This window comes from Salvelinus sp. IW2-2015, unplaced genomic scaffold (assembly GCF_002910315.2).
Source record: "Salvelinus sp. IW2-2015 unplaced genomic scaffold, ASM291031v2 Un_scaffold789, whole genome shotgun sequence".
Lineage (NCBI taxonomy): Eukaryota > Metazoa > Chordata > Actinopteri > Salmoniformes > Salmonidae > Salvelinus > Salvelinus sp. IW2-2015.
The window spans coordinates 316,330-339,197 of record NW_019942614.1 but is presented as its reverse complement, the minus strand read 5'-3'; the positions used below and the strand labels follow the sequence as shown (position 1 = coordinate 339,197).

General features: G+C 44.5%; 1 protein-coding gene, 1 long non-coding RNA gene and 1 pseudogene across 2 annotated transcripts; 1 reads left to right on the top strand and 2 right to left on the bottom strand.

Moving 5' to 3' along the window:
• Window positions 1–3,539: 3,539 nt before the first annotated feature.
• Window positions 3,540–5,416, bottom strand: LOC139024000 (G-protein coupled receptor family C group 6 member A-like; annotated as a pseudogene).
• Window positions 5,417–11,820: 6,404 nt separating this feature from the next.
• LOC139024004 (uncharacterized) lies at window positions 11,821–12,318 on the top strand. The gene is made up of 2 exons (XR_011475236.1): window positions 11,821–12,047; window positions 12,150–12,318. It is a non-coding gene; the product is annotated as an uncharacterized lncRNA (long non-coding RNA).
• A 2,870-nt stretch (window positions 12,319–15,188) lies between these two features.
• On the bottom strand, window positions 15,189–21,503 carry LOC112068911 (G-protein coupled receptor family C group 6 member A-like). The gene is given in 9 exon segments (XM_024136137.2): window positions 15,189–16,731; window positions 16,964–17,268; window positions 17,726–17,849; window positions 18,467–18,679; window positions 19,313–20,095; window positions 20,275–20,409; window positions 20,550–20,715; window positions 21,247–21,290; window positions 21,292–21,503. Coding segments are annotated over 9 exon segments (2,790 nt in total). The 5' UTR covers window positions 21,445–21,503; the 3' UTR covers window positions 15,189–15,864.
• Window positions 21,504–22,868: the final 1,365 nt, after the last annotated feature.

The window sequence follows — 22,868 nt, the reverse complement described above, 5'->3', positions numbered from 1 at the left end:
ATTCAGTGTCATTTTTATAATGCCTGCTCGGCTTGGTATAGTGGACTATCAAAAAATCTGAAAAAGACAAAATCATGTTATCAGGTATATGCTGAATGTCCCCCTAGGACCCACATAGGGGTACAGGAGTTCCAGGAGGTGGGCTTGTTACCTTTGGAGTCCAGAGTGGACCAACTTAAATTTAGTCATATGTTCGACATCTTAAATGATTGTGCCCCAAGTTACATGAAAAACCACATTGATATGGTCTATAACCAACACAGTCACAATACCAGAGCTAGTGTTATGTCTTGTAAAATCCCAGGAGTAAACAGTWCTGCGAGGAGCACGTTTTTCCATACAGGTATTTGTTTATGGAATAGCCTTCCTTGGAAAATAGCTTTAAAAAGAGGGCAAAGTTTTTCATTTGTACAAGGTTGTCTAAGTAAGGGAAACCACTCCACTGCCCCTTGTGCCTCCTACTGCTGGTCAGGTGTATTTATTTGAAGGATCGGTATGATATGCAATTAATAGATTAATAGATTGTTGATTTTAAGGTTAGGGAGAAGCGCAGTGAGTAGTGTCACTTTTTAGGATGTCAATATAAATGAATATATTTATGGTTGTTTGTAATTTTGTCTTGTCTTTTAATCATTATATGTGTTATTGTTTTTACCATCGAGGACCACTTTGGAAACAAGCGTTTTAATTAATACTTTCAAGTGATATCCTCTGTGTCCACATTGTACATTTTGTTGTATATGTCTGTTGCCCAAAACAAATTAAATTKTATTCAATTCAAACCAATCATGCATTAAGAAACAGTGACAGAAATTCCAACTATAGCGTTCATTGTATACATGTTGTAACGATTCTTGTCTGGTGAAGGAGAAGAGGACCAAAATGCAGCGTGGTAAGTGTTCGTCATAATTGAAACTGAACACTACACAAAAATAACAACGAGGAGAAAACGAAACAGTTCTGCAAGGTGAACAGACACTAAAACAGAAAATAATCACCCACAACTCAAAGTGGGAAAACAGGCTACCTAAATATGGTTCTCAATCAGAGACAACGATAGACAGCTGCCTCTGATTGAGAACCACACACGGCCAAACACAAAGAAATAGACAACATAGAACACCAGACATAGAATGCCCACCCAAACTCACGCCCTGACCAACCAAAATAGAGACATAAAAAGGATCTCTACGGTCAGGGCGTGACACATGTTTTCAATATATCTAATTTGTGTCCTGCTGCATCAGCTCCCATAATAGATAGAAATGCTGTTTGTATTACACATAGAAACGGACTATTCAGGGGATCCAACACACAAACATATCCACAGCAAATACCAACATCCTCCATGATACTTAGTTAGAACATTTCACACAGTATAGAAATTGTATTTATTACTTATTCATATTTTACCTTTTATTAACTAGGCAAGTCAGATTTTCGATTACGGCCTAGGAACAGTGGGTTAACTGCCTTGTTCAGGGCAGAAGGACAGATTCTTACCTTGTCAACTCGGGGATTCAATCTAGCAACCTTTCAGTTACTTGTCCAATGCTCTAACCACTAGGATACCTGCCGCCCCATATGCAGTTCAGAAATAAATCAACCCTGTACACCATTGACGCTTAACCATAACAACTATTGATAGATGAACATAACACCGTATGACAGAGATTGTTTGTTTATGACACTGTCATGTACATATCAGTGTCAAATAAAGTGTTACCCAAATTGACTTGAATGTAAAAACAACCCACTTGGGAAAAAACATACCAGTAGACTAAGCAAAATGGGAACAGTCAAACCAAAGAGAGGATCACAGAGACACACCGTGTGATGTACTGTAAGAAGTAAAAGTTCCAGACACTGGTCCACTCCACTCATAGGCTCATGCTTCTCCTCAGACAGTGTGGTCGATCAGCTGACCTGTGACAAACACTCCATGGTCTACTACGGTGCAATGGGTTGCAGTGTCAATGCTCTGAATGTTCTGGCCAACGGACCAGCAGTTCTGAGGTGCTGTGGGTTCTATTGGTGGAGGAGACATGAAGAAGGAAGGTGAACTGAAGGAGTAAGGGTGACTGGTCCACTTGCCTTCTGTCTGAGAGACTGAAGTCTCAGAGACGAGCTAGAGTCAGTAATGCTCTTAACTTCTTATGCTGCAGGGTAGTATTGAGTAGCTTGGATGAAAGGTGCCCAGAGGTGCCCAGAGTAAACTGCCTGCTCCTCAGTCCCATTGCTAATATATGCATATTATTACTAGTATTGGATAGAAAACACTCTGAAGATTCTAAAACTGTTTGAATGATGTCTCTGAGTATAACAGAACTCATATGGCAGGCAAAAACTGAGAAGAAATCCAAACAGGAAGTGGGAAATCTGAGGTTGGTCGATTTTCAACTCATCGCCTATCGAATACACAGTGGGATATGGGTCAGTTTGCACTTCCACGGCTTCCACTAGATGTCAACAGTCTGTAGAACCTTGTCTGATGCTTCTACTGTGAATGGGGCCGAAGGAGACGGGAATGAGTAAGGTCTACCATGACCTGACCATGCTCTGACCATGCACGTTCACATGAGAGGGAGCTCTGTTCCATCGCACTTCTGAAGAAAATGGAATTCTCCGGTTGGAACTTTATCGAAGATTTATGTTAAAAACATCCTAAAGATTGATTCAATACATCGTTTGACATGTTTCTACTACTGTTACGGAACTTTTTGACATTTCGTCTGCTTTTAGTGAACGCGCTTCCTGACTTTGGATTTGTTTCCTTAACACGCTAACAAAAATAGCTATTTGGACATAAATGATGGACATTACCGAACAAAACGAACATTTCTTGTGAAGTGGGAGTCCTGGGAGTGCATTCCGACGAAGATCAGCAAAGTAAGTGAAGATTTATAATGCTATTTATAACTTTTGTTGACTCCACAATTTGGCGGGAACTGTATGGCTTCCTTTTGTGGCTGAACGCTATTCTCAGATTATTGAATATTGTGCTTTTGCCGTAAAGCTTTTTAAAATCTGACAAAGCGGTTGCATTAAGAAGAAGTGTATCTTTAATTCTATGTAAAACATGTATCTTTCATCAAAGTTTATGATGAGTATTCTGTTATTTGATGTGGCTCTCTGCAATTTCTCTGGATATTTTGGAGGCATTTCTGAACATGGCGCCAATGTAAACTGAGGTTTTTGGATATAAATATGAAAACTTTATCGAAACAAAACATACATGTATTGTGTAACATGAAGTCCTATGAGTGTCATCTGATGAAGATCATCAAAGGTTAGTGATTCATTTTATCTCTATTTCTGCTTTTTGTGACTCCTGTCTTTGGCTGGAAAAATGGCTGTGTTTTTCTGTGATTTTGCGGTGACCTAACATAATAGTTTGTGGTGCTTTCGCTGTAAAGCCTTTTTGAAATCGGACACTGTGGTGGGATTAACAAGAAGTGTATCTTTAAAATGGTGTGAAATACTTGTATGCTTGAGGAATTTTAATTATGAGATTTCTGTTGTTTGAATTTGGCGCCCTGCACTTTCACTGGCTGTTGTCATATCAATCCCATTAACGGGATTGCAGCCATAATAAGTTTTAAAGGAGAACTAACACACATTCTTCATGAAGGCACTCTTGGTGTTGTGCTCCTTCTTGAAGAGGATGACGTAGCACTTGGGGAAGAAATGACAGCTGAGGATGCCATAGTTGGAGATGAGGATGACCACCATCTCCACTGCTGGCAGGTACTTCCCAGAGGTGGTCACATAGACAGGCACGAATATCAGCCAGGACATGAGGTAGAGGAGCATGCTGAAGTTGATGAACCTGGCCTCGTTGTACTTCTGTGGCAGCTTGCGGTCTTTAAACGCGCAGGAAAACAGACAAGAGCCAGGACAGCGATGTAGCCCAACATTACACCAAACGCCACGTAGGGTCCCTTGTCACACTCGACCAGCACGGTGGTGGCGAAGACGGTGGCCTTCTCCCGGGGGCTCTGCAGGACCAGCCACAGGGTGCAGGTGAGGACCTGTAGGGCCACGCAGAGACAGATGATGGCATAGGGTTGGTAGAGGCGGCGGAGAACATCCTTCAGGTCAGGGTTGAGCTGGAAGGCCAGCAGGATCTTCAGGGACCTGAAGAACAATACACACACAATAAACCATGAATTCACAAAAAAGCACTGGTACATTCAGACAACGTCACCGACAGTGCATTACAACAGTGTTTCCCAAAATGTGTGTACCGTACATACCTTACACTGTAGGCTGCTGGGATGACCTACAAAGAACACAGCACTAACAAAACTTCCCACTAGAGAGAGCAGGATGATCTGGGAGAGAGGCCCCCCGGCAGCCTTCACAACGGGGGTCTGGTGGTGGTGTAGGAAGATTGCATTTAGAAATATGTGTGTTGTGGCCTAGTACTAACAGTGTTGGATAAGGACAGTGTTGGAAGATTGTGTGAACTGAGCATAGAGTACACTGGTGTGTATAGAGAGACAGTACAGGAGAACTGCGCTGCAACTCCCGTACGGACTCAGGAGAGGCGAAGGTCGAGAGCCATGCGTCCTCCGAAACACAACCCAACCTAGCTGCACTGCTTCTTGACACAATGCACATCCAACCCGGAAGCAAGCCGCACCAGTGTGTCGGAGGAAACACCGTACACCTGGCGACCTGGTCAGCGTGCACTGCGCCCGGCCCGCCACAGGAGTCGCTAGTGCGCGATGAGACAAGGATATCCCTGCCGGCCAAACCCTCCCTAACTCGGACGACGCTGGGCCAATTGTGCGCCCGCCCCATGGGCCTCCCGGTTGAGGCCGGTTGTGATAGAGCCTGGGCTCAAACCTAGAATCTCTGGTGGCACAGCTAGCACTGCGATGCATTGCCTTAGACTACTGCACTACCCGGGAAGCCCACAGCTCAGTTCTTTATTATTTTATCAACCCTTTTGTTACATCAATCGTCACTCTGTGGGTGGGATTGGACTGCTTGCCTGAGGAATGAGCTCCAGGTTGAGTTGCCGGGCAACAGCGATGGAAATCTCAGAGGAAGAGGCCCCAATGACGGCCATGATGGGTGGGGGACAGGTGGAGGTGTTGGCCCCTCCCCCACAGCCCGTGGTTGGCTCCTGTGTGAAGTAAAGAATGTACAACCTTTATGTGAGGTGCTGACTAATGGAAGATAAACTATACAAATAGTTTATCCTTGCTGTGGATTGATCTGACCAACGTTTTGGCTAAAGAGCCTTTACCTGTGTGAAGTCAGCTGAGGCCCTCAGAGCGGTGGTGACATCAGAGCAGGAGTCGTGGATACGGTACCCCAGAGAGATCCGTAGTGCAGTCAGGACAAGGGATCTGTTGGCCGACTCTACAGCGTGGATCATAGCCAATGCCTGGGTGAACCCGTCCATGTTGAACCTGTGTGTGTGTGTGTGTGATGTGTGTGTGTGTTGGTGTGTTGGTGGTGTGTGTGTGTGTTGTGTGTGTGGTGTTGTGTGTGTGTGTGTGTGTGTGTGTGTGTGTGTGTGTGGTGTGTGTGTGTTGGGTAAAGGTACATAAAGCATGTTGGATCATCACAGCTGTCTGTGGTTACCTGTCAGAGTAAATAGTTCTCTCACGAACACTTCTCATACATGTGATAAAATCACACAACACAAGAGAGAGAAGAGAAAGAGAGAAAGAGAGATCCTATCTTTGCACTCACCTGACACACTATGATGCATGGGGTGCTGAGAGGCTGGAGGATTTCTCTACTCCCTCATGGATGAAAAACAGCCCTCCAATGATGATATCTCCTGGTGCTTTGAGTCTCCCACCTTTGGCATTGCCTGTCTCCAACAAGGACAGGATGACTAACAGGTGCAGAAACATCATCCATGGGTGCCATCACACTCTTCTGTTGGGTAACTGTCCAATTCTCAATTTTGGTGTCCTCTTGCAGTTTCTCTCACACTCCCTCACACACCCTCTCTCTCCACTGCCCCCATCTCTCTCTCTCTCTCTCTGCTCTCTCTCTCTCTCTCTCTCTCTCTCTCTCTCTCTCTCTCTCTCTGTGTCTCTCTGTCTCACTCTCTCTCTCTTCCTCTCTCTCTCGCTCCCTTTCTCTCTCTGTCTCTCTCTCTCACTCTTTCTCTCACTCTTTCTCAGTCTCTCACTCTGTTTTCTCCTCTAGCAGACTGACACAGTGACCTGTCAGCATCTTCAATAAAAACACACCTGTTGCTTCCTCCTAATCCCATCTAATGTCTGCATAACCCTGCCCCCTCCCGCCCAGCCCACTCTGACATACATCCACACTGACAAAAAAATGTTTTGTTCAAGGTGAACGATGCAGTGTGGTGACACCTCTTTCCAGAATTGTTTTCATAATACCCAAGTTTTTTTTCACACATGCGTCTTTTAACACTTGAATGACATTTGAGTGTTCATTGAGTCACAATGTTTAAGTCTCCTGTTAGCCACTCCTTCATCATCAATGCATTGATTTCACAAGATATCCAACCATTTGTCTTTGCCCCCTTTTTAGTTAATCCACAGTAGAATACATTCATAAAAAACAAGTGGTAGAAATAGTTTTAGCTTTGTTTAAAAATTACTGTATGAGGTCATGTATCATATCCAATTACAGTAGTAACAACACAATGCAAACACTATAATAAATACATTGACCATGCTTTTCCAAGAAGACTACTAGAGGGTGCTAAAATGTTGTACTTATGGTAAGTAATAACCCTCATATAGGCTATGTAATTAAATCGCTTCAAAGGTCTAATGGGGTGGTTATATTTGTCCTGTTTCACACATGTGTGTAACCTATTCATTGTGTGGTGAAATGGACATGTGGTTTTTGCATATCACACTCCCCCTGAGAAACCCTGGGAGAGTGGAGTCACTCTCTCCAGATTCCTGGAGATTCCTAATCTTAATATTTCTGATCWAATGGCTTCCTGCTCATTTGAGAGAGAGATGGTCAAAAACTGTAATTATTATTATCTGCTCCTCTCCTCTCTACTCCTTGGCCCTGGCTGCAATATTAACATTGTAAAAACATTCAGGGGCCTCCCGAGTGGTGCAGCGGTCTAAGGTACTTCATCACACTGCTAGAGGTGTCACTACAGACCCGGGTTCGATCCGTACGGGAGTTGCGATTGGACAGGACTGTAACTACCAATTCGATATCACAAAATTGGGGAGAAAAATGGGTAAGCAAGTACAAAAAATCTTTAAAAAATAATAACATTCAGGACACCAGTTGCATGAAACTGGATGCAGTATTGTAGAAACATAGTGTAGGACAGCGAGGCATGTAACTTGCTGTCATCAAGGCAAAGGGTGGCTACTTTGAAGAATCTCAAACATAAAATCTATTTTGATTTGTTTAACACTTTTTTGGTTACTATATGATTCCATATGTATTAATTCCTAGTTTTAATGTCTTCACTGTTATTCTACAATGTAAAAATAAAGAAAAACCTTTAAAGGAATAGGTGTGTCCAAACTTTTGACCGGTACTGTATATAATATACATTTGAAGTCAGAAGTTTACATACGCTTAGGTTAGAGTCATTAAAACTCGTTTTTCAACCACTCCACAAATGTCTTGTTCACAAACTATTGTTTTGGCAAGTCGGTTAGGACATCTACTTTGTGCATGACACAATTKAATTTTCCAAAAATTGTTGACACACATAATTCACTGTATCACAATTCCAGTGGGTCAGAAGTTTACATACACTAAGTTGACTGTGCCTTTAAACAGCTTGGAAAATTCCAGAAAATTATGTCATGGCTTTAGAAGCTTCTGATAGGCTAATTGACATCATTTGAGTCAATTGGAGGTGTACCTGTGGATGTATTAAGGCCTACCTTCAAACTTGAACATCATGGGAAACAACAGAAATCAGCCAAGACCCAAAAAATTGTAGACATTCCCACAGTCTGGTTCATCCTTTGGGAATATTTCCAATGCCTTGAAGGTAAACACGTTCTACTGTACAAACAATAGTATGTAAGTATAACATCCATGGGACACGCATCCATATACCGCTGCAGGAAGGGAGACGTGTTTGTCTCCTAGAGATGAACGTACTTTGGTGGCGAAAAGTGCAATAATCCCAGAACAACAGCAAAGGACTTGTGAAGATGCTGGAGGAAAAGGTATAAAAAGTATTATATTCCACAGTAAAACGAGTCATATCGACATATTGACATAACGAAAGGCCGCTCAGCAAGGAAGAAGCCACTGCTCCAAAACCGCCAGACTACGGTTTGCAACTGCAAATGGGGAAAAATCGTACTTTTTGGAGAAATGTTCTCTGGTCTGATGAAACAAAAATAGAACTGTTTTGGCCATTATGTTTGGAGGAAAGGGGAGCCAGCCACAAGCCGATCTTGCAAGCCAAAGGAACACATCCAACCGTGAAGCACGGGGGTGGAGCAATCATGTTGTGGGGGGTGCTTTTGCTGCAGGAGGGACTGGTGCACTTCACAAAATAGATGGCATCATGGGAGGGAGGAAAATTATGTGGATATTTTGAAGCAACATCTCAAAACTCAAGCAGGACGTTTGGTCGCAAATGGGTCTTTCAAATGTACAATGACCCTAAATCATATCTTCCAAAGTTGTGGCAAAATGGCTTAAGGACAACAATGTCAGGTATTGAGTGGCCAATAACCCTGACCTCAATCCCATAGAAAATTTGTGGCAGAACTGGTAAAAGCATGTGCGAGCAAGGAGGCCTACAAACCTGACTCAGTTACACCAGCTGCTGAGAAGGAATGGGCCAAGATTCACCAACTTATTGTGGAAGCTTGTGGAAAGGCTACCTGAACTTTGACCCAAGTTAAACAATTTAAAGGCAATGCTACCAAAATACTAATTGAGTGTATGTAAACTTCTGACCCACTGGGAATGTGATGAAAGAAATAAAAGCTGAAATAAATCATTCTCTCTACTATTATTCTGACATTTCACATTCTTAAAATAAAGTGCTGATCCTAACTGGCCTGTGACAGGTTATTTTTGCTAGGATTGAATGTCAGGAATTGTGAAAAACGTAGTTTAAATGTATTTGGCTAAGGTGTATGTAATCTTCCGACTTCAACTGTACATACTAATTGGAAGGTGTGAATTATTAATTGCAGTATAATGTGTTTTCTGACAGATGCAGTAGTGTTGTACTTATGGTTGAGTCTTTGCACACGTACCTGTTGCTGCTTTATTCTGATCTTCTTTTGGTCATGTGTTTGTCTCCTCTGGTTCCCCTCATGTTTAGAACAGCTTCTAGAATGTTATGCTTAGAACTGCTTCTAGAACATGTATTGTTTAGATCGGCTTCTAGAAAATGTTTTGTTTAGAACTGCATCTAGAACATGTTTTGTTTAGAATGGCTCACCCAGTGGTGAGCAACAACGCGCCGACCTTGGCAACTGGGCGCAAATGGAGGCCAGGAAAAGCAGTCCAGGAGGCAACAGCAGCCCTCAGACATGCTGACATTGTGGGTCATGTTCAGCAAGGGAGAGGAGGCCTTGGGCTAACTAGCCGTGCTGCTTGGAGTAAGGCCACTGCACCAGAGCGGCGGAAGATGGTAGTGCAGGAAGTACGCCATCAGGAGGAGGCTGCATGGTGGGCCAAGGCAGTCTCTCTTGCCAAACAGGGACAGTGGGCTCGATGGGACAGTGTGGAGAAGAGGAAGATCAGCTGGAAGGATCTGTGGGCCATGGAAGCGAGGCGGTTGAGCTTTTCCATCAGAGCAACATATGACGTCCTTCCAACACCAGTTAATCTTCACCAATGGTATGGTGAAGATCCGGACTGTGSCCTRTGTTCCATGCCAGCCAACCTCAGGCACATTCTCACAGGGTGTAAAACAAGCCTCACCCAAGGACGCTACACTTGGCGTCACAACCAAGTCCMTAAAAACCTTGCGTCCGCCCTGGAGGACAAGCGAGCTGCCACCAACTCCCTACCACCCCCAGCAGCATCACACCCCTTACGGACGACCTTTGTCCGCGAAGAGGCTAAACCACCGAAGAGKGGCTCTACACCATTAGAGCGAGACCAGCTGCGCTTGGCCCGCGACTGGAAAATGCTAGCTGACATTGGCCGGCAACTTGTGTTTCCTCCGGAGATCGCAACCACCACCCTAAGACCTGACATGGTGCTCTGGTCCCGTTCGCTCAAGAAGGTCTTCATCATTGAGCTCACAGTACCCTGGGAGGACTCAGTAGATGAGGCTTATGAGRGAAAACATCTGCGCTATGCCGATCTAGCTYCCGAAGCACGGCATCATGGCTGGAACACAYAAGTCCGACCAGTGGAGGTGGGCTGCAGAGGTTTTGTGGCAACATCTACAACCAGACTGCTTAGAGACCTGGGAATTAAGGGCCAGAGCCAGCGTTCYGCAATCAAAGCTGTATCAGAGGCGGCAGAAGGCAGCAGTCAATGGCTCTGGATGAAGAGGAAAGACCCCAGCTGGGCCCCGAAGTGAGAGGGCCAGGAGGTATGCGGTCAACAATGCTTGACTCAGGGAGGAAGACGCCCCTGCCATGCATAGTCCCATAGGATGTTGGCTATCAACAACAAGGCAACTCCTATGACTAATTGGGAATGGGACGCAAGCGTAGGATTGATCACCCTGTCGCTGGCCGCCTTTGGGGAGGGTGTATAGTGTGAAAGGCCGAAACACCCTAGGAACCAAAGGTACACTACTGACGATGCGCTCCCCAAATTTCACCAGTCTCACTGTTCATGAACTCTTGGAAGTGCTTGCACAAAGGATAGTAACATCTCATCCTGTGTTCTTGTTTAGAACAGCTTTTGAACATGTTTTGTTTAGAATGGCTTCTAGAACATGTTTCGTTTAGAACGGCTTCTGAACATGTTTTGTTTAGAACAGCTTTTGAACATGTTTTGTTTAGAACGGCTTCTGAACATGTTTTGTTTAGAACGGCTTCTAGAATATGTTTTGTTTACAAGTGCTTCTAGAATATGTTTTGTTTAGAACGGCTTTTGAACATGTTTTTTTTAGAATGGCTTCTAGAACATATTTTGTTTAGAAGTTCTTCTAGAATATGTTTTGTTTAGAATGTCTTATTGAAAATGGTTATTAAATGTTTTATTTTAAATGATGTGAACTCTTGATTGGTGGAGGAAACCCAACCTGGCTATACTGAACTGCTGAGCTTTTATTAGCGTGTGTGACCCCAAGCACAGTATTTCAGCATTCTATTTTTCTTTTATCTTTAATCTCATCATCAAACCCACTCCTGAAACCTGGCTCCTGGTTAAGATTTCTTTAAATTGCAGATGCCTTGTACATTTTGAGTACCATATTAATTGATCCAAGGAGTTGGAAATGATATATACATACACAAAATATACAAAAGTAGGTGGACACCCCTTCAAATTAGTGGATTTGGCTATTTCAGTCACACCCGTTGTTGACAGGTGTATAAAATTGAGCACACAACCATGCAATCGCCATAGATTAACATTGGCAGTAGAATGGCCTTACTGAAGAGCTCAGTGACTTTTAACGTGGCACCGTCATAGGATTCCACCTTTCCAACAAGTCAGTTCGTCAAATTTCTGCACCGCAAGAGCTTCCCCGTTCAACTGTAAGTGCTGTTATTGTGAAGTGGAAATGTCTAGGAGCAACAACGGCTCAGCTTCAAAGTGATAGGCCACACAAACTCACAGAACGGGCTCTTTACTTTTGACATGTTAAATTTTATGAAAATTGTAGATAATGTGTACATTTTGAGGACCATGTTAATTGACCCAAGGAGTTGGAAATGATATATATGTCACGAATCCCGCTTCCTGAGTCTGTTTTTGCCTGTGTTCTGTCCTGGAGTGTTTTTCCGGTGTCCTGGAACGCACCCTGTCTGGTTGCCGGGCGACGTAGCTAGTTGGGAGATCTCTGATTACCCGCACCTGTATCCCATCAGCTATCTGCACACCTGGTCCTGATCATCACCCCTCCACTTCATAAGCTCTGACCTGCCATCCATTCCCTGCCGGATCGTTAGCCATGAACAGTATGTTGTGCCAGCGTATCAGCCGCCAGTTTGATAGAGTTTGTTTTGTTGTTTTGTACGTCTTGCTTGCCTTGAACTTACCTCCGTTTGTTCTGTCTACAGTCATTCACCCGGAACACTCACCCCATCCCTGCCTGGTCGTCGGTGGCTTCTGTTACTCCCTTGGAGCTGCCTATTCACTCCCATCAACTCACCTCCGCTGCCCGCTCCGCCACCTGGATCTTTCTACCTCTACGTTTAAACTTGTAAATAAATWCTCACCTTCGTCCTACTCTCCTTGTCCTGGTCTGCTTCTGGGTTCTACTTTAGAAAACCGTGACAATATATATATTTAAGTGAGTTGGAAATTGTTTAATGCTACATTTTGTCAGACACATAAAAAAATTGTGTTTTCTAATATTTATCATGTTTGATCAATTGGATGAAATAATTGTAATGTTTTAGGTTGATTTATTTCTCTCCCATTTGGGAATGTTTTTTTGTGTTTTCGTTTCAGCTTTGATACAGAGGCCGTAAGAACTTCTGGGGTATTCTGTCCAGAATCCCCTAGTTTAGGTGATTAGCATTGTCACACCCTGATCTGTTTCACCTGTCTTTGTGCTTGTCTCCACCCCCCACCAGGTGTCTCCCATCTCCCCGCAGTATCCCCTGTGTATTTATACCTGTGTTCTCTGTTTGTATGTTGCCAGTTCATTTTGTTTGTCATGCCTACCAGTGGTTTTCCCCTTGCGCCTGTCTTTTCTATAGTTCCTGTTTTCTAGTTTTCACGGTTTTGACCGTTCTGCCTGCCCTAACCCTGAGCCTGCCTGCTGTGCTGTACCTTTTTTTTTTCAGAGGTCAGTAATCCAGATCAGAGGGCTCAAGGGCTCTGATCAAGGGCTCTGCCTGCCCTTGACCTGTCGTTTTGCCTGCCCCCTGTTCTAGTAATAAACTTGTGTTATCTGCATCTGGCTCTTCCCTAAAACGTGTTAAGTGTATCATGCCACCATTGTGGGTCTGTTTCCTTAAACCCAATGGACCACAGAGGGCTGTGAGTGAAGCTGGACTTACTCATGGAGCTGTTGTCTGGCTCTTCTATGAGGGGTTAATGTGGACTTGACTGTAAAATAATGAAGAACAAATATATTAAATTCTATCTTAGACAGAATGTAAGGTCTCTTGGTGGATGGAATTTAGGGGACTTTGACTTGACCTCTGTAGGGTTATTCTGCACAAAAGCAATAATGGTTTCCACGGAACATGTCTGTTTAATTCCTATAAAACACACACACACGCACACACACACACACACACACAGAGGACCTTACAATTGACCTTGTCTAGCCTGTAAAACAACAACGACAACTTCACTTCATACTGTTTACCACAGCTAGACAGACACAGACTCTGTGTCTCAAAATTGCTCCCATCAAAGGAAACTTTGTTGTCTATTGTGTTTATTGCGATAGTGGAAGCATATTTTTGTGCACATCATGACAGTAGGTCTACAGAGATTGCATATTTTGCCTTGTAGTTCTACCTCAAGGCTACCACAAGACACTATCCCCAGGGACACCCGTTATCCTCTCTCTACCTCACCAACTCTCTCTCTCGCTCTTTCTATCCCTCTCTTGCTCTGTCTCAACCCCCCCCCCCCTGAAATTCTCAGAGTAGAACAAACTACACGACAGTAGATTTCCCAGAAGCTGTTATCATCTCACTCTAGCAGACCGACCATAATGATCTGTTATTATCTTTATGAATCTTTTTATCCGTGTGACTCTTTGATTGTCTGTCGGTATGCATGCATGTCTATGGGTTTCAGATTTTGTTTTTTGAGATAGTGAATAGTTTGTTTCCTCATTCCAATGATTGTGCAGTCTTTATCATCACCTGTTGTTTGGTGGAATTTAGGACAGACCGAAGTTTCAACATCTCCTCAATGACACACCTCAAAAACTTGGTCAAGTGAAAGCAGGCGTTTAACATTGCAGCCAACTTTGAAGGCGAGTCGAGAAAGACTGATCTACAAATCACCTTGCGTCATAAATAACCACTCATTATTATATCAGTGTATCAGTCAGTCAGTCACAATTTACCCATGATACTCGGTGTTGATGCTTTGAACATGGCCAAAGTCAACATCAGCCTGAAATTATTGATAAGTCTGGTGACAATGGCAGGGACAGGAGTGGAAGTTCACTGGAGTTACTGATGAGGAGACAACAGAGATGAGATGAAACATAACTTCAGATGTACGCACTTAACTCAAACATTGTTATTAATGCACTGACGTCAATGGAAGATTTTAGATTCTTCAGTTACTATCATGGATTTGGGCCTATCCGTTTGCACAGAAATGTGCTCTCTGGTCTACAAACTGCTCTTTTACCACACCGACATAGAGATGTAGAGCAGACATGCTGTCCTCAGCAGTGACTAGGGTCTAGTTTCAATAACGGACTCTTTTTAAATTCTAAAATAGCAGCTAGCAAAATGGGGATAACAGAGGTTATTTTGAATAAGTTCATTTTGCAAGTGGCTAGTTTGGATCAACTACTTTCACTAAAACCCCTGCAAAGGATTTTCCTGCAAACTTTGGTTTCAAATCTTGCCGTTCTGGCATGTCTTCCTCGTGATGTTGAGAGGGTTGTCTGTCTGAATTTGTTTTTCACCTTAACGAAGTTGCCAAAAGAGTTTGTCATTGAAACCAGACCTTAGCCTATACTGTTGCCTAGGGTCAGGTTTCTGAGACTACTGTTCAGCAGCAGAGCAGCAGCCCAGAGTTCATTCATGGAATATTCTACTWCTGTAGAGCCCGGGATATTTGAGCTTTGAAGGACAGGGCTCCAGACTGTGGAGGGAAGAGCTCAGTGTATATACAGTTACTACAAGCACATGTGTTTGGGCACTGGGAAAATGCCAGCAGCACTCTCTCTCTCTCTCTTTCTTCCTGTGTCACCATGGCATTAGACCTGCAGCCTAAATAGACAGCATAGCTCATCAGGTGGGCTCTGCAAACAGAGCAGACAGTGAGAAGAAGCAGATACGGTGTCAAGATGTCAACAGACACAGAGAGAGAAGTTACACGTGCTGAAATGGGTAAGTAATTGAATGGACGTGTATTTAGAGCATGGAAACAGTGAAAGTCAACTGCACATTCAAACTTTTAATATAATGTACACAAAGTAATGTGAATATATACATTTCATAATATACATAAATAATGTGGAAATAGATTTCAAGGTATTTAGAAATATGTAAGAACTTCAATAACGTCCACTGACAAACCAGGCATGCATTAAGAAACTGACACAAATTCCAACTATCGTGTTCATCGTAGACTTATATGAAATGTAATATCTCATTTGTATCCTGCTGCATCAGCTCCCATAGTAGATAGAAATGCTGTTTACTGTACACATTACACATAGAAACAGCCTATTCAGGGATCCAACACACAACATGATGGTATATCTATAGCAAAAACCAACATCCTCCATGATGCTTACTTAGAACATTTCCCACAGTATAGAAATCATATGCAGTTCAGAAATAAATCAACCCTGTACACCATTGACGCTTAACCAATACAACTATTGATAGATGAACATAACACCGTATGACAGAGATTGTTTGTTTATGACACTGTCATGTACATATCAGTGTCAAATAAAGTGTTACCCAAATTGACTTGAATGTAAAAACAACCCACTTGGGAAAAAACATACCAGTAGACTAAGCAAAATGGGAACAGTCAAACCAAAGAGAGGATCACAGAGACACGCCGTGTGATGTACTGTAAGAAGTAAAAGTTCCAGACACTGGTCCACTCCACTCATAGGCTCATGCTTCTCTTCAGACAGTGTGGTCGAGTCAGCTGACCTGTGGCAAACACCCCATGGTCTACTACGGTGCAATGGGTTGCAGTGTCAATGCCCTGAATGTTCTGGCCAACGGACCAGCAGTTCTGAGGTGCTGTGGGTTCTATTGGTGGAGGAGACATGAAGAAGGAAGGTGAACTGAAGGAGTAAGGGTGACTGGTCCACTTGCCTTCTGTCTGAGAGGCTGAAGTCTCAGAGACAGAGCTAGAGACAGTAATGCCCTTTCTGGAATACTCATACACGTTCTTCATGAAGGCCCTCTTGGTATTGTGCTCCTTCTTGAAGAGGATGACGTAGGACTTGGGGAAGAAATGACAGCTGAGGATGCCATAGTTGGAGATGAGGATGACCACCATCTCCACTGCTGGCAGGTACTTCCCAGAGGTGGTCACATAGACAGGCACAAATATCAGCCAGGACATGAGGTAGAGGAGCATGCTGAAGGTGATGAACCTGGCCTCGTTGTACTTCTGTGGCAGCTTGCGGCCTTTAAACGCGCAGGCAAAACATACGAGCGCCAGGACAGCGATGTAGCCCAGCATCACACCAAACGCCACTTGGGAGCCTTCGTCACACTCGGCCAGCACGGTGGTGGTGAAGATGGTGGCTTTCTTCCGGGGGCTCTGCAGGACCAGCCACAGGGTGCAGGTGAGGACCTGTAGGGCCACGCAGAGACAGATGATGGCATAGGGTTGGTAGAGGCGGCGGAGAACGTCCTTCAGGTCAGGGTTGAGCTGGAAGGCCAGCAGGATCTTCAGGGACTTGACCAAGATGCAGGAAACACACAGGGTGAAGCTGAGGCCAAACAGCACCTGACGCACCTTGATGATGAGATGAGAAGATATGAGACATTGAGACAGAAATGTATTATCACTTTGTATTTAGATTTGCTTTCCGTTTACAAACTAAATTCCTTACCACAAAGTTACAAAAGGTTCAGAACAATACACACACAATAAACCATGAATTCACAAAATAACACTGGTACATTCAGACAATGTCACCGACAGTGCATTACAACAGTGTTTCCCAAAATGTGTGTACCGTACATACCTTACACTGTAGGCTGCTGGGATGACCTACAAAGAACACAGCACTAACAAAACTTCCCACTAGAGAGAGCAGGATGATCTGGGAGAMAGGCCCCCCGGCAGCCTTCACAACGGGGGTCTGGTGGTGGTGTAGGAAGAGCGCCCCCACCAGGAGAACCAGGACGATGCCCAGGGCCGCCAGCGCCAGCAGCACCACCGCGAAGCCATCCTGCCAGGAGAAGAACTCCAGGGTCTTATGGGTACACCCAGAGCTCCCTTCCAGGGACCACTCTGTCTTTGTATCACAAGAGAGACACTGGTCCATGTCTGGAGAGGAGGGTTGGAAGGGAGGATAGTGCATTTAGAAATATGTGTGTTGTTGCCTAGTACTAACAGTGTTGGATAACGACAGTGTTGGGAAATCTGAGGAAAAGTATTGAAGAAATGGAGGAAGATTGTGTGAACAACAGGGCAACACCAGTTTACTGAGGAGAGATAGAGTACACTGGTGTGTATATGTAACAGTATAACTTTCGTCTGTCCCCTCGCCCCGACCCGGGCTGGAACCAGGGACCCTCTGCACACATCAACAACTGACACCCACGAAGCATCGTTACCCATCGCTCCTTAAAAGCCGCGGCCCTTGCAGTGCAAGGGGAACAACTACTTCAAGTCTCAGAGCGAGTGACGTCACCCGATTGAAACGCTATTAGTGCGCACCACCGCTAACTAGCTAGCCATTTCACATCGGTTACATTTAGAGAGACAGTACAGGAGAACTAACCAGTGTTGTTGGAGTAGTGGTTCTCAGTGCAGTTGATGCATTCATAGCAGCAGGTGTGCTGACCCTCAGCAGTTTTCTTGAACTTCCCAGGTTCACAGCTAGGCGAGCACACAGACACCACATCCTGCACCGGGACACAATGCACTAATTTAAATGGCTGACCCAAGAAAACTGTGACTGAAATCTATTAATAGTAGTATTCAAACAAGCCTTTACATGTAAGGCCAGTTTCCTGGGCACAGTTTAAACTAGCTCTGGATTTAAAACCGTGTTCAACAGACCAGGTGTATTCAAACTATTCAACCAATGATTATATGCTCTGGTAATTATGAGTTTTGTGTTTTTTGATTTTTAGATCATCACTGAGATCTAACWGGAACGTGTGATAACAGACAGGTGTTCCCAGTATGTGCCAAGGTATGTGGTTTTCACATTCAAACAGTGACCATTGTTTCACTGATTAGGAGTTATTTAATTTCCATCTTTACTTGTTTTACAGTTTGGCTGAGAAGTCTGTCAAACAGGTATGTTTAGTTTTCTTTAGTCACTTTGAGAAAGAAAAAGTAGATTGTTTGACATTCCGGCCTGTTTGTGTTTGTGTCTCTCTATGTCAAGTGGGAATAACAAGTTAATATGGATGTGTACTTGAACCTTTGTGTGGCAGCCTAGCAAACAGACTAAAAGAGATTGAGACCTAACCTTAATCCTCACCCTAATCCTAACCCTAACCCTWACCCTTACCCTCAGGTCAGTGAGATTTTTGGTGTTTCCGCTGGTGTAGCTGAAGCTTTTGTTGATTGGATGGTACTCAGCTACAACGTCATGGACGTTGATGACCCCTCTCACAGACCTCCACACGGTTACATCATAGCCCAGGTTGATGTCTCCTTTCTGGTCAAACGTGTAGCTTTTCCCCTCCAGCTCAAAGTGACTGTCCTTCAGGGCTCCAAGCACCTGAAATGAATGCAAATGCATTTTCATATGTAAGTTCACATACCATAGACCCAAGCCATATCCAAAATACACTGTGTATAAAAAACATTYAGAACACCTGCTCTTTCCATAATATCGACTGACCAGATGAATCCAGATAAAAGCTGTGATCCCTTATTCATGTCACATGTTAAATCCACTTAGATGAAGGGGAGGAGACAGGTTAAAGTAGTATTTTTAAGACTTTAGACTATTGAGTCATGGACTGTGTATGTGTGCTATTAAGTGCCTTTGAACGGGATATGGTATTATGTGCCAGGTGTCAAGAACTGCAACGTTGCTGGGAATATTATGCTCAACAGTTTCCTGTGTGAATCAGGAGTGGTCCACCACCCAATGGACATCCAACCAACTTGACAAAACTGTGAGAAGCATTGGAGTCAACATGGGCCGGTATCACTGTYGACCACTTTCGACACCTTGTAGAGTCCATGCCCCGACAAATTGAGACTGTTCTGAGGGTAAAAGTGGGGGTGCAGCTCAATATTAGGAAGGTGTTCCTCATGTTTGGTATATTCAGTGAATATTAGATGAGATACAGTATATAAGTAAAGTTTGATGTGCTGTAGACATGAGGAATTGTGCAGTAGCTACCTCCCAGGGTTGGACCGTGCCTGGTGTCTTACAGTCCTTTTTGCTGCAGATATCAGCCACTGCATGGGCGATGGCACTCACAGCCATCTCCACATTGAAGACTACGTTCACATGGCTGTTGTTTAGCAGGATCTCTGCTGGAACTGTGGAGGAGGACAAAACCCCAAAGTTTTCTGACCTGTTTGGCAGTGAGTAGAACTCCTTTAGGAAGGAGTTGTTTCCTATGACATCATTGATGTCACTCAGGTTCATCAGGTAGTGATGGAAAGGAGCCAGGTTCCCTCTTTTGAAGGAGAAGCCCACCACATTGCCAATATCTGGGAGGTCCATTTCTCCCAGGACCTCCTTGGACGAGGACCAGCTGTCACTGGCCACCCACACCCTCTCCCCCAGCCCCGACCCCAGACTCCTCAGCTCCTGGTATAGGTACATCATCTGAGTAGGCTTGGCGAATGACACCACCACCTTGACATTGGGGTTCGATTGGAGGGTGGCGGCGGCTTGGCTGATTGCTGATTCGCCGTCAGGACTGGTTAGCGAATTAGGGAGGATCTCCTTGAAGGCCACACAGATCCCTGAGGCGGTTGCCTGGGAGACGAAGCTGTCCAGGGCAGAACGGCCGTAGTCTCCATCCGTTGTGACCACGCCCACCCAGGTCCATTTGCTGTCGCTAAGCAACTGGACCATGGCCCGTGTCTGGTACACGTCGCTAGGTACGGTCCTCAGGAAAGCAGGGAAACGGTTCTTGTCACTCAGGATGATGGCGGTGGAGGCGTAACTGATCTGTGATGATTCGAAGAGAGAATGAATTTCTGTCTACATTGTGTTGGATTGATTTGGTCATTCATCTGTATCATCATTGCTGTCTATTTCATTTATTCAACACAACTCAGTTCTTTATTATTATTTATTTTGTTACTGTCCATCAACCGTCACTCTGTGGGTGGGTTTTGGCTGCTTACTTGAGGGATGAGCTTTAGGTTGAGTTGCCGGGCAACYGAGATGGAAATCTCAGAGGAAGAGGCCCCTATGACGGCCATGATTGGCGGGGAAGAGTTAGAGGTGTTGGCCCCTCCCCCACAGTCCGTGGTGGGCTCCTGTGAAGTAAAGAATGTACGTCATTTAAATGAGATGCTGGCTAATGTAAGATAAACTATGCAAATGAAGAAAAGGTCACACACTCATCTATACTTGCTGTGGATTGATTTGACCAACGTTTCGGCTAAAGAGCCTTTACCTGTGTGAAGTCAGCTGAGGCCCTCAGAGCGGTGGTGACATCAGAGCACGAGTCATGGAGACGGTACCCCAGAGAGATCCCTAGTGCAGTCAGGACAGGGGATCTGTTGGCTGACTCTACAGCGTGGATCATAGCCAATGCCTGGATGAACCCGTCTGTGTTGAACCTGTTTGTGTGTGTGTGTGTGTGTGTGTGCGTGCGTGCGTGCGTGCGTGTTTGTGTAAGGTACATAAGGTATAGTTGGATCATCACACTGTCAGTGGTTAACCTGTCAAGAAGTAATAAACTCTCTCGTCGATCACGAACACTTAGTCAAATGCGGACAGATCACACACACCCCACAGAGAAGAGAGAGAGAGGAGAGAGAGAGAGAGAGAGAGAGAGAGAGAGAGAGAGGAGAGAGAGAGAGAGAGAGAGAGAGAGAGAGAGAGAGAGAGAGAGAGAGAGAGAGAGAGAGAGAAGAAGAGAGAGAGAAGAGAGAGAGAGAGAGAGAGAGAGAGAGAGAGAGAGAGAGAGAGAGAGAGAGAGAGAGACGAGAGAGAGAGAGAGAGAGAGAGAGAGAGAGAGAGAGAGCGAGAGAAGAGAGAGAGGAGAGAGAGAGAGAGAGAGAAGGAGAGAGAGAGAGAGAGAGGAGAGAAGAGAGAAATCCTCAGGAATCTCTTTACAACACCCAATCTTATTTTCGCACTGACTGTACCTGACACACTGTGATACATGGGGTGCTGAGATGTTGGGGGATTCCTTCTACTCCCTCATGGATGGGAAACAGCCCTCCAATGAGGATATCTCCTGGTGCTGTAGCTCCTGCTGCTTTGAAGTTTCCCACTTTGGCATTGCCTGTCTCCACCAAGGACAGGATGACTAACAGGTGGAGAACATCACCCATGGGTTCCATCACCTCTCTGTTGGGTACTGTCCAATTCTCAATTTTGGTGTCTCTCGTTGCAGTTTCTCTCACACCTCCCGCTCTCTCCCGACTGTGTCTGTCTGTCAGTCTCCTCTCTCTCTCTCTCCTCTCCTCTCTTCTCTCTCTCTCTCCTCTCTTCTCTCTTCTCTCTCTCTCTCTCTCTCTTCTCTCTCTCTCTCTCTCCTCCTTCACTGTCTCCCCCTCTCTCTCTCTCTCTCTCTCTCTCTCTCTCTCTCTCTCTCTCTCTCTCTCTCTCTCTCTCTCTCTGCTCTCTCTCTCCTCTCTTTCTCTCTCTCTCTCTCTCCCTCTCTCTCTCTCCCTTCCTCTCACTTTGTCCCTGTATCTCTCTCTCTCTCTCTGTCTCTCACTCTGTAAGCTTCTCTAGCAGACTGACACAGTGACCTGACAGTATCTTCAGTAAAAACACACCTGTTGCTTCCTCCTAATCTCATCTAATGTCTGCATAACCCTGCCCCCTCCCAGCCCAGCCCACTCTCTCTGACAGACATCCACACTGACTGACTCACTTGCTCCAGCTAAAGATGACAGACAGACAAGTCACACAAATGTAAGTCACAGCTGATCTCTATCTGAAGTACAATATAAACATTTATTGTTGAAGGGGAAAGACTTGTGTGTTGACTCAATGCTTTTCCTGAAATGTTCTCACAATACCCAAGTGTTTTTTTAACACTTGGATAACACTTACAGTGTATTCGGAATGTATTTAGAACCCCTTGACTTTTTCCACATTTTGTTACCTTACATCCTTATTCTAAAATTAATTAAATATTTTTTTCCCTCATCAATTTAAACACAATACACCATAATGACAAAGCAAAAACTGTTTTTTTGAAATTTTTGCAAATGTATTAAAAATAAACTGAAGTATCACATTTACATAAGTATTCAGACCCTTTAATTAGCACTTTGTTGAAGCACCGTTGGCAGCGAWTACAGCCTCAAGTCTTCTTGGGTATGACGCTACAAGCTTGGCACACCTGTATTTGAGGAGTTTCTTCCATTGTTTTCTGCAGATCCTCTCAAGCTCTGTCAGGTTGGATGGGGTGTGTCGCTGCACAGCTATTTCCAGGTCTCTCCAGAGATGTTTGATCGGGTTCAAGTCCGGGCTCTGGCTGGGCCACTCTCAAGGACGTTTAGAGACCACTCCTGCATTGTCTTGCTGTGTGTTTAGGGTCATTGTCCTGTTGGAAGTTGAACCTTCTCCCCAGTCTGAGGTCCTGAGCGCACTGAAGCAGGTTTTCATCAAATATCTCGCTGTACTTTTCTCCATTAATCTTTCCCTCGCTCCAAATCAAATCAATTGRKATTTGTCACATGCACCGAATACAGCAGGTGTAGAGACCTTACAGTGAAATGCTTACTTACAAGCCCTTAACCAACAATGCAGT